Source organism: Amyelois transitella, chromosome 22 (genome assembly GCF_032362555.1).
Source record: "Amyelois transitella isolate CPQ chromosome 22, ilAmyTran1.1, whole genome shotgun sequence".
Lineage (NCBI taxonomy): Eukaryota > Metazoa > Arthropoda > Insecta > Lepidoptera > Pyralidae > Amyelois > Amyelois transitella.
This window is the reverse complement of record NC_083525.1, coordinates 3,327,897-3,340,698: the sequence shown is the minus strand read 5'-3', so window position 1 is coordinate 3,340,698 and position 12,802 is coordinate 3,327,897. Positions and strand designations below refer to the sequence as shown.

The window sequence follows — 12,802 nt, the reverse complement described above, 5'->3', positions numbered from 1 at the left end:
ATATAACACACATAACGTGTTCTTAAATATAACACATAATATGTATAGGCAACTAGATGTGTATATAAAAGCATGATCCAATAAAGGTTAGGTTTCCGTGCAAACTTGCAGAGGTCAGACGGATGTCGCTTCGTGTAAAAACCGGACACAATCTAGGATCGCACTCATAGACACGCCTCGGACCTCTCTTCAGTAAGATGAAGACTATCGCCAGAATGATGAGATAATATCTAATAAAAATATAAGTCATAAGGATAGCTCGCTGACCTTTAATTTCGAATACCGTTGTCCGTAGTAGTGATAAGATAACATTACCGTCGTGGTCCGAAAGGTAGCATTTAACGATCACTTAACAATTCTTTCTTAACGTGGCTACAGATTATTATATAATGGTTACTTTAAAACGAGGCTGTTAATTGACATATCATACTAAGTTATAAAGAGTATAGAATATATTTAATGTTTTGATGTAACTTATTAAAACAGACAAGTCTTAAGACAGTAGTTAAAAATTGTGTTTATTAAGATGCATTAAACTTAATCTTTTCACTTAAAGTTTTAAATAATTTAAATTAGATATTATTTATAAAATTCAGATTCTAAATCTATTAGTTTGTCCCAGCAAAGGTGTTTATGAAGATATCTTTTAAAATAATAATTGTCAGATTATCTACTGTGGATTAAGTGAGTGTTGAGTTCGTAATTGTTTCTTGTGCACGTTGGGTCAAAGTAGTGCCCAGTGGAAACGGTGGCGACGCATACATTCGTAGTTGTATGTGTAAAAAGCTCTGCACTTATTAGTAAACCAAAATAATAATAAATCATTTGATATTTTAATTAATGCATATATTGTTTCCAGCGTTCATGTTAGCGGAGGAGCCGACTCGTGGCGGGTACTTAGCGACGGTGCGGTGCGTGAACCCGCCGCCGCTCGCCGAGCGCCGAGTCTCCGCCAGCGACGCCAATACGCCACAAGAAATGGAGCTGCTCAACAAGTACGATATAAAGACACCTTAATTATTCTAGCTTTAAGGTGATTTTCGTTAAAAAGGGGCGTGCACAGTAAAAAAAACCGTGAACATTACATCGTGCTCACTGACCTCAATCAAATTCTTTCCATCATGTCAAAAATTACAATCTATTGTTTTTCGCCATTTTGGCATAAGTCTATGAATCTTATAATAAATATCTTTCCCATGGATGTCGTAAAAGGAGACTAAGGGAAAGGCGTATAAACTTGAGATTCCTCTTGTAGGTAGGTAGGTTTGTATTCCTCCTGTCACTACTTGAAAGTCGATTCCATCATGAAGCCATACAGCTGAACGCGGCCTTTCAATCTTCGAGACTCTCGGCTCTGTCTACCCCGCAAAAGATACAGACGTGACTATATGTATGTATGTCTATGAAACTACTTGTGGCAAGTCATTCGGCTTTTTCTTTGATTGCGAATTTTGCAATATAGGTTCACATACTCTGTTGATTAACATCTCAAAATAAATTACATTTTTTTTACTCATAGATAAAGGCAAGCTATGTTTGTGATATGGAAATTTAAAAATTAGGCAAGTTTTTATCGACATGTCAAAACTTGTTCATACTACATGCAGACGCCTTGTCCACAGAAGGAGTAAACCCATGTTTCCTATGTACACGGCGCGCGCGTCGCTGGAAATCGGCAGCGGCAGCGTCAGCTCAGGCCGCGCGGTCACCACCACTACTCCCTCCAACCAGGTGCGTAAGCCCTTCTCCCTGCGACGAGAACCCTTTCACCACACGAATAACCATCGCTGTCAGGATGACACGATCCATGACAGTAAGAAATTTGAACTCTTCGACCGGATACCTACGATGGGACCACCAGAGCGGATATTCGCCCCTAACCGCTATCAACAACCAAAGAAGTCGCGCAAACGAGTTAGACTATTGAGCGATATGAGCCCCGATTGCGCTGAAATAAGTTGGGATAACACCGGCCATTTTGAACGAGCGCAAGACGCAGAGAAGACTTCCGACGACCCTGACAATGCATTACATGAAGAAAACGCAGACGGAACTGAAGAAAATGCAGATATCCCAGATCCATCTAATTCCCACAAAACATGGAAGAGTATAGAAATACCTGATAGTACTATTATCCATTGGTACAACGAGTTGACACCCTATTTTAATAATTTCAATATTATGACATCCGGTTATAGTGACCACAACGAAACAACAAATAGAACTTACGGAGATATCCGCCCCAGAATTGATCAAAACCATAATGCCAAAGTCATAGATGTGGATAATTCATTGACTGCTGAATTCGAAAATAATTGTCAATTAGAAAACAATTTAGAACAAGCGCCAGTATATTCAACAATGTTTAGAAAAAGGCAAAATGTGAAGAAAGAAAATTCTGAAGAAATTATTAAAACTGAAATAAGAAATACTAAACCAAATTCGGAAAAAGAGTCAATAAAGAAAATAAACCCAGACAGTACTTCCAATCAACCCAACGAAGACCAAAATAAAGATAAAGTTGTCTTTTGGGATATTGCGAAATATAGAAGATGGGTTGGTAAAATAGAACGACCTACCTCCTATTTGGATCTTAGAAGTAGCAGAAAAATTACTATAGGAAGTCCTGAGGAAATGAACAAAAGTAATAAAACATTAGATAAAGCAGAGTAAGAAAAAGAGTATAACACCTAATCCAACCATTTATTTTTAATTTTGACAGCTCAGTTAGTTGTTTACTGTGAAGATATCGATGCGCTTTCTTACGATATATAAATTATATTTTTTTTTTAACCAAATTTTTTAATACTGTTCTTATACCTATTTAAAGTATGTATGCCATTCATTTTTTTTATATTTAAGGAAAACCGACAACTTTACATAACGAAACTTATAATATGTATAGGTCACGAAACATTAAACATGTACCTAGAACGTAATTGCAGCTACAGCTGTCAGAAGTAAAATAAACAAATGAACACTGTATAATAAAAAAAAAACAACAAGAAAATAATTGGGAACGAGCTTCATCATCTTTAATGTCTCCTAGGAACACCAGAACCGAAATCTGAAGAAACAGCAACAAAGTATTTAAAAAGTGAAAAAGTGGTACAAATAAAACCTATCATAACTAATTCAAATCTCCTTCAAAGTGATTGTCGAAGGCCGTGAAGTTAAACCTGAATGTAGTTAACCCATAGGACTTATTAGTAATGTGGAAGATCCAAAACTAAGAAAGTCTTGTGTCGTAACAGAGCTTTCTAACTACTATATCATTCCAACAATTCCTAAAGACTCACCGACAGTCCTAGGACAAATCACTAAGGTGTTAAAAGAAGTACAAAACCAATAGGTGAAATCCACTGACTCCAAGGAGAATAACGTTCTCAGTAAAAAAAAAAAATAAGAAAAATTTAGAAGGTAGAAGTAGCAAGAGTAAGAAGGAAAATAATCAAAATTGTCTTGAAATTGTTTTCTTAAACAGTCCAGTCAGAGCGGGGACTGCTAGCGTCTCAAATGTGGTAGGAGACCCTGATATTTTAAATAAAAAAAAAAAAAAAATACAACAGCGATCTCTATATATCTAGGCGTTATTATTTTTTTCGTTTATTTTAAAATAATTACAGTTATCAGTCAGGGATAACTTTGTAGATCGTAGTTTATAAGTCGGGGATCGGTTACATAGAGGTCGTTCCTAAGTATGAGGCTGGTTGCAGAGTGACGCTGGGGAACAGTTGAACAGTGCGTTTTGACAGACGTGGTGGAGACGAAACGAGTACCGCGTTTCCTTGCAAACTACAGGCGCTTAACCAGCGCTAGTGACTGGCGCGTATGAATTGCATTCCTATAAAACTACTATCTAGTAAGCACGCGCGTGTCGCCGGCGTTGAACAATCGCGTGACTCTGAAGCCAGCCTTAGAGTTGGTCATGACGGTGACGATGTGGGTGGTTGCAGGTGGATTCCACCATTCCGTTCAGCTGCATCACAACACCGGAGGTTGTGGCCAGTTGCAACACCATTTCCTCTTCGGCACAGTCTGCCGTCGCTATCGATCCTAAGGTAATACACCCTTCAGGTGAAAGCTTATGAAACGCACTTTCTATGTCTTTCGCACACGTTTCGTAAAATATAATAATAATGAGAAACTTCTTACCTTTAAATCTCAGCTTCGAAATTTGCAAAGAGTGAGACAAAATGTGTACGAGTGATATAGAATGCCGAATGTAGATTTTACTAGCAATGTATCTTGTAGTTTGACTTTGAGTGGTAGTTGTTATAAGTGTGCTTATTCACTAACTGTTCCCACCATTTGCATACTTGTAGATTTAGTTTCAGTTAGTTATTAAGTTGTCCAAATATTAAGTAAGCAAACAAAATTCTTTTCGACTTTTATTTCCCTACCCAAATGAATTCTCTGATACTAGTTAACACAAATTATACACAGGTTTTTACACGAAGCGATTTTATATATATTTAAATATATAAAATCGCTTCGTGTAAAAACCTGACTTACCCAATCTAGAATCCATAGCCAAAGGCATACCGGCTCCTCTCCAGAGAGGTAAGGATACAATCGAGTCTAAAGCCAGAAAGACAAATGTGTACTACATGATATATTTTATAAAATGATGTTAAATAAATAAATAGTTAAATTAAGTTAAATATTTTTTTTGTTCTTATACCGTAACTTAGCTTACAAATTGTATTCTTGTAATTAATGAGATTTCTAGCTCTTTGTAGTATATAATACAGAAATTACACCAAATATGTACTTTTATTTAACTTATAAGGTTGTTGTTCATGTGTTCCTAGGTTTTATTGCAAAGTTTGTAAATGGTAGAGCATGCTGTAAAACCCGCTGTTGCGAAGCAATAAAAACAATGCTGTGTACTTTGTTGATGCTTTTATTTATCGCTTATTTAATCTTGATACTTGCTAGGATCAAGTAACAATCATTTTTATGGTGTGCGACTAATCCATCATTTGGGGAAGCCAGACAGAACAGAAATATAGTAAAAGTGATGTGGTATTGGTAAAATATTCCACAACTGACAAAAACATGAACTATCTTTCTACCAAATAAAAGATTCGTGTTCGTTAGATCAATAGATCTCTTCTATAAATTTAAGGTATAATTTTTATTAAATAATGCCCTGTAATATATAGTTATTAGCAATTAAATAATGACCATAATTTCTACTATTATGTAATTAACTAATAAACTCATTAAACATGAATAAATAGCACGGTAGAAATGCAGTACCACAGTAGTAGCTCCACAAACATGAATGTGTCGTGCTATAGTGAAGCTCAAGGGTCGTGTTCTGAGTATTTTAAAGAAGTAAATTTGTAAGTAGATAAAGTTTCTCAACTTTTATTCTCTCTCTTACCATCAGCATATTGAGTAACTGTTGTTTAGTGTGGACATCATATGCAACTAAAAGGTCATTTTTATGCCGTGTTTCTAAGAGATTACGAAGCTTCTATTCTTCACATAAGAAAGACTGATATAGTAATCAATTTTGCAGAGCGATATTAAATCTAAGAAAACGAAAAAAAATAGTCTCCTCACACCTCGCCTACTTGCCGGTTCCACTGACTATACTTCTGTTCTGAAGGGATCGCAAAGCTTATTACAAGTATTTATAGTATTATAAACAAGGCTTATCCGCAAGGACGCGGTTGTGGGTGAAAATAAGCGAGACCAATCAACTGATTGTGGGAAAGCCGCCCATGCAATGGCGTAAAAAACTAAAATAAACGTAAAAATTATCTTATCAATTTAATCATGTTGTACCGGTAGCCATTTAGAGACTTTGCCTAGCAATGACAGAGATCTGGTCTCACTGTGATTAGTATACTTTAGTAAATTTATTACTAGAATTAATAAATGATACCTATTTTCATTTGAAAAATCATGTATTGAAAACCTTATTTTTATCATAAAGCAGCCCCGCAGCGTGATTTCGAGTACGTTCAACGGGCTGCCGCTGTCGCGACCCAACTACGGCGCCACCGGCGCGGTCGCGTCCTCCGACGAGTACAAGGTGGGTGCCCGCTCTCTCCTCACGCACCGCCGCCGCTACAGCACGCCGCTCACCACACCTCCACGCTGACGTGAAACTACGAGTACGGTGGTGGGGCTTTTGTCATCCAGCATGTCGCTGGCACGCTACTTTTTTTATGAGTACGAGTAATTTCACGTCAGTCCCGCCATCAAACAACTCGCGGTAATCACACATCATCATAATATGCCATGCACTGTGGGTTCGCGACGCACGACAATAAACACATAATTACTACTGACATATTCTAATGCGTGTTGTTTTTTCCTATTCAGGTGCCTATATTCACTGTGCACTACCGTTTACAGAAATCTCTAGACGAAAACGGGAACGCCGTACAAGGAATCGGCTCACCCGTCTCGGGGTCTAGTCAGCACAAGAAGCCGCGGAGGAAAAAGTCCTCTAAGAACGAGACCGTGATCAAATCGCACCAGATCGACGGATACCAGGGCAACAAGGATCTCAACGAGGTGCTCAGGTTCATAGAGTCCAACGCCGACGCGGGCCGCGGCGGCAAGCTGCGCGGGAAGCACAAAGACGACGACGACAAGGGCAAGAAGCGGTCCACCGAGCGGCGCAAGGCGCAGGAGAAAGTGAAGCGCGCCTCCTCGCTCGAGGAGCTGTCGCGCACCAAGCTCGAGGACCTCACCGACGCGCCCGAGCCGCCGCCCGCCAAGCCCGAGCGCCGCTCCTGGGGCGACGACGCCCGCGACGGCTTCTACTTCCGCGCGGCCGACGCCGAGCCCGCTCCCGACCAGGACTTCCAGACCGTCACCAAGCGCCGCAAGCCGCGCCGCGAGCGCGCCGAGCGCGACGAGCGGCCCGAGCGGGACCCGCGGCGCGCGCGCCCGCCCGAGCCGCGCGCCCGCCGCGAGTCCGCGCCGCCCTCCGACCGCAGCAACGACTCCAACGACGACATGGACTCGGTGCACTCGCTGCCCGCGCCGCCGCGCGCGCCGCTGGCCGCGCCGCACGCCTCGTACGCGGACATCGCGCGCACGCGGCACAACATCCCCGACCTCATCGAGTCGTGCAACTTCTACGCGGAGGGCGCGGGCGGCGGCGACTCCAAGCGCGCCGAGCCCGCGCCGCAGCCGGCCGACGCGGACGGCTACCCGGCGCTGGAGCCGCGCGTCGCCGCTCGCCGCGCCAAGCCGCCGGCGCCGGGCGCGGCGCGGCGCGAGCGCAAGGAGCGGGCCGCGGCGGCGCCGGCCGAGTGCCCGGCGCCGGACGTGGTGTCGGACCGGCGGCCGCCCGTGATCCTGCTGGACGCGCAGGCGCAGGCGCGCGACATGGACGGCGTGACGTTCGGGTTCGACATCAACGAGACGCTGCTGGCGGGCGCGCGGCCGCGCTGCGACCTGGTGGCGGGCGCGGACGCGGGGCGCGCGGTGGCGGTGAGCGCGGGCTGCGCGGCGCTGCGCTTCCTGCTGCCGGACCCGCCGCCCGACACGCATCACCTGCACCAGATCATCGATTACGTCGGATCAGGTACGATTCACTCATTGTTTCAACTAATTTGCAATGTATTTAGGTCCCATAATATCTCTTTACATACAAGCGAACTTTTAAATTGTGTGCGGAGTGTGTTGCATGGCTCTTGTTGTTGACCAACGTCACCAACCGGCGTGCAATACAATCGATGACCAGCCACAGCGCCTTTATTTTACCGGACAATTAATATATTTTTTTATTTATTATTATATCATCGACTGACGAAGAACTCTTATCTTTAAAGATATACCTATGTGGGTTTAAAAGTACTACAGTATAGTAAAGTATTTTATAAATCTATCTACTTACTTATCTTTTCAATTCCAGCATGGGAGGACGTGATCCGCTGCGGGTCCGGCAAGGTGCGCTACTTCAGCGAGTAGCCGCGACACGGACGTTCAATATCTAAGAATTCTCTCCGAAATGGAACCAAAACATACAGTCTTAAGTGAATGACATACGGATGATAATCGAGTGTAAATATGAAAGTGTCGCGATCGACTCGTGTGTGCACACGTTCGTATATTTTGTCGTTGCTTTAGATAAAATAAGTCAAAACGAAAAATCTTCCATAGTGCAGCGAGTGAGTCGAAAGACGAAACATGGTGAAAATGTAAAAGTGAACTTAGACAAGAACGCCACCAAACGATTACACCTTCTTAATTAGTGTGTTCGCTGTGATTAAAGGTAATGATTGTTTTCGCTTATGAATAGGAACGAGAGCTACCTTAAGCATTTAATCATTAAACATGCACATATAAAAAAAACTAAAAAAAATATTGAAATTGTTATTGATTAGTCACCTCGTAAATTGTTAAGTATTTTCGGCCCGGGGCGACGACCTATTTCAGTTTTGAATTAATTAATTAAATTTCTCTTGCACATAATGACTACAATAAGAATAAAAAAAAACACTGAAATTAGGACTGACTAAGGGATAGGCTTACAAACTTGGGATTCTATTTTAAGGCGATTGGCTGTCAATATTGGATCTCAATTTTATCATTAAGCCAAAAAGCTGAACGTGGCCTATTAGTCTTTTCAAGACTGTTGGCGCTGTCTACCCCACAAGGGATATATATGAGACTGTGACTTGATATATATGTATGAATGTACTGAAATTAGGCGATGCGCAAACGGCGGCCTTAATCTTAATCTCTTTCAACAACCTTTTGCAAATTGTTACAGAGACCCAAAGTGCGGGGTTGTTAATTAATTATTCAAATGCAATTCATTACATTAACATACAATTCATAATATTCCATACGTTATATTATGAATTGTATGGAGTAACATTTGTTATGACTATACATAACATGAATATTATGGAGTAACATTTGTGTCAGATGTTATTCATCTTGAAATGAGAAACGTAACAATTATAAGTAATGACTGAAAATATTTTGTTTTTTTAACAATTATAAGTCTTCTGCCCCTATTCAAGACTTGTTTCAAAATGTATAATATTTAACATGAATAAATGTGAAGAGTCATAAAAAAGGAGTTTTCTTCATTATCCTCTGGTAAAACGATATTTAATCTGGGTTTTTATAATCTTTAAACATGACTATAAACTTCTCATATATTTTGTATATTTGATGGAAATACAGCATTGAAATGAGAATGGAAGGTGGTCGCGCCGGGCTCTCGTCAGAATTGTTTTAGTTTGAGTTGAGTGTAACTACTGTTTCTGTTGTTGTTTACCGCGCTTGAGTTTTGTTATATAATCACAAATATTCGATTTTTCTAATTAGCTACTCATATCTTATTTTGTTATGTATTTCTAAGTTTTACCATTTTGAACTGTAAATATGATAAAGATCTTTGAAGTGTAAAATAGCCATATTTTTAATATGTGGAGTCATTCGAGTAGGTCTTGCTCGTTCGTGTTCTCATTGTAACCCTAGTATACGTCATTTTCCTACTATGATAAGTTTTAGCCTCATGTAAAAATAATGTAAGGTTTTAGCTGTACAATGAGTTCATCAAGCACGTTATTTTTGGGTTTGAACAATTCATTATTCAATCAAAATTAATTTTTTTCTTGTTTTCGAGAAGGATTAAGTACATAAGAGATTTAATTGCTAAAAACATTAATGATAGAAATTATCATTGCTAATTTTCAATGAGAAAATGACCAAATATGTTGGAATATTTGAAGCTAACATGAATGATAATAGTTATTGAAATTAAGGCGTGTTTGTGAGAGTGTGTGTAAACCCGTCATTTTCAAATGTTTCATTATCACACATTATACAATGAGATTCATGCGCTCAGGAGTTCGTAGCGACCAAACTACATGAATAACTCACTTATACGTTGTGGCATATGCAACTTTCGAATGGCTCGCATTTACAATGAAATGTTTGTGTAGATAATATGTAGTTTACTGCCACAAGAAAAAAATACAATTCGAACAATCATTTGTCGAAACGAATTAATGAAAAATTATTATAATTATTTTTTTTTATAATAAAAAGAATTCAATTGTTTTATTTTAATTAAGGAACAGAGCTGTGTTTGTAAAATGTTTTCTCCATGTAAACGTTTTCTTTCAAGTTCACCTTTGTAACTCACTAACGTACATTCAATCAGTTTTGGTCTCAGTATTGCGTCTGTTGCAATGCTGGGGGGCGAGAAGCTAGTCGAATGAGTTTTATTATAATATTTATATACATATAACCGAATCTTTAATAAGATTGCTTGTGTTTTTGTACTTTTATTTTATTTACAAATGTCAAACTAATTTTTGATTATTGTCAAAACCCTTACTAACGCCAGGTGTATTTACGAGTACTATGTAGCAAGCTTGGGGATTCGGTGTGTATCAATCGAAGAATCGTAAAAAGTCACAAAAAATAATTTGAAAGCCAAAATGCAAAAATAATAAATATATATATATATATATATTATTCAAATCGAAATATATTTACATTAAGGCTGTTATTACACTACAAATTGTTTTGGAAAACAATTTAGGATTCCCATTTGAAGATAAAAAATAAATATAGGATTGCAAAGGACCGGCACCCTTTATCGGCACGACGTGGCAAGGGATCTTTCTGCACACGTAATGTACAATAAGGAATATGCATGTGGTTTGGAAATGGACATTTCTTTACTGCTAAAGTATAATTAAAAATTTGTTTAAAATCACCTATGAATTCTGAAGAATATAAACATTATCCTTACTATTGTCTTAAGTCATTTTTCCGATTGAATTACGAATATGAAATAACTAAATTTATGAACTACCGACCCGTGCCAATAATTTGTCCCGTGTTCCGACCCAAACAAAGCTTTAATTCACTAGATCTTGTCGATACCCTCATGTACGAACATGCCATCACTGCTTTCTATTCGGGGTCCTAAATCGTTTTGAATCGAATCACTCCTACGAAACAATTCAGATCACCGTATTTATATTTATAATAGTTCTAAATGCAGTTAGTAGTATAATAACTGTCTTATCTCGCTAATCTTGATCTATGTAAAATATTCTACACCAAGAAACCTTTTCTCTTTACCCAATTATTTTTTCAATGTTTCATAAAATTAGATATGTGAATACAGCAAAGATGGTGGCACACATATTGTAAATATTATGTACATTAATTTCATTTAAATTGAAAGAAATACATGTTTCCAATATATGTAGCATTATTTGTTTCGTCATTGTACTAAAGGGACGACCTCATATCAAAGGTGTAGAAATATTATTTATTATTTCTTTTCCTTGTAAAAAATGTAAATAATTGTGCAGAAAAAAATATTGGATTTTTTTTTAAAGTTTAGTTAATAATAGTTTGGTTTTAAGATCCCTGGATGGATTTTACTATAACAATGAACACGGAGATGAAGTACCAATTGTGCTACACTTTCATATACTGTTATTTTATCCATTCGAACAGCTCGCAGTAACGAAAAACGACGTGTCACAAAACACACAACTTGATACAAATAATGAGCATAATACTACTTGTATGCCCTATGTATTGTCATTATATTGAATAATATTTTAAAGTTTTCCTGTAACTTTAACTGTACTACAAACTGTTTGAATGGATAAAATAACAATGTTCGCTAAGTAGCGTAGTCACCAAAACAGATCTATATGCGTGGTGTCGACTATCTCTCGAAAGGCTATTTGAATATATTTTATGCAGTAATGCTAGTAATTCTATTAATACCTTATTGGCGTATATTTTAAAGTATGTATGAGCATATTTGCAATGCTAATTAAGTAAAACATACAATATTAGAAACTGGAGTGGAGCTGTTTAGAAAAGCTATTTGGCAAAGTGTAAATGTATAAATAAAATTAATACTGAAATATAAGTTTCAAAGATTGTCTCATTATCTGATTAAATCGACGAAAAATTCAGGAAGTCTCAATGTTTTATTTCTGAATTATTAAAAAAATATCAATTATTTTTATTTTATTCAGGCAATGAGACTATTGAGAATATGTATGAGAATTATTTATCTGCTTTACAGCTTACTGTTTATTATAACTGTACTTTTTACTCTGTTCTTTAATCATTTTATGCTTCAAACTGGTGATTTTATATGAAATAATTTAATATGTTAAATAACACCTTTTGCAAGTCATAATATAGGAAATAGGATAATAAATCTTGTTTCATTTCGTCTTGTAGATTTAACTACAGTCAACCGCATATCAAATTACCCTGCAAAGAACTCTATGGTGCAGTAATAGAGGCGAATTTGCAATGAATTAGGTAGGTTGATGTGTTTTTGACTGTACCAGTCGGTCGCCAACTAAACAGTGTCAGTGACTACTTTTATGGATATTAGAGACCTGTCCCCGTAGTACGCGCAACGCCGTTTTTTATCGCGCTAAATACTATTGCTGCCCTGTTCCACGGCCTGTCCATAGCAAAACAAAGATAGTTTTTTTGCACGATAATTAAGGTGTCTTTACCGGGGCTGGTTACTTTAATCACGGTTATTTTTTACTTTAAAATTTTTATGAACCTAAATGTTAAAAACAGAGTAAAAATTACAACTGTAAATGATTTGTTGATCAAACAATATTATTATAACCAACTGCAATTTACAGTTATGTACTTTTTCACTGTTTCCGTTTTCTAAATAAAAAAATATTGAAAATATTCAATGTGTTTGTTCATAATTCCCGTAAGCTTTCCCAACCTACACGAACACAAGTCATAGTCATCAAGGTCATAAATAGGTGACTAGAAAGGGAAACAATAAAAA

The 12,802-nt window shown here is 38.1% G+C and overlaps 1 protein-coding gene across 5 annotated transcripts in view; it reads left to right on the top strand.

Annotated features, from left to right (window-relative positions):
- The window catches only part of LOC106141972 (uncharacterized), a 28,040-nt gene extending 19,545 nt beyond the window's left edge, over positions 1–8,495 (top strand). Inside the window, exons 4-9 of one of the 5 annotated variants that reach the window (XM_060950671.1) lie at positions 860–995; positions 1,626–1,731; positions 3,957–4,061; positions 5,951–6,049; positions 6,343–7,558; positions 7,889–8,495. In XM_060950671.1, coding sequence (XP_060806654.1) covers positions 860–995; positions 1,626–1,731; positions 3,957–4,061; positions 5,951–6,049; positions 6,343–7,558; positions 7,889–7,944 — 1,718 coding nt within the window. In that variant the 3' untranslated portion in view covers positions 7,945–8,495. Of the gene's footprint in view, positions 1–859; positions 996–1,622; positions 1,732–3,956; positions 4,062–5,950; positions 6,050–6,342; positions 7,559–7,888 lie in introns of all 5 variants that reach the window. The other 4 variants (XM_060950674.1, XM_060950672.1, XM_060950673.1 and 1 more) reach the window with 4 other exon arrangements.
- The last annotated feature ends 4,307 nt before the right edge of the window (positions 8,496–12,802 follow it).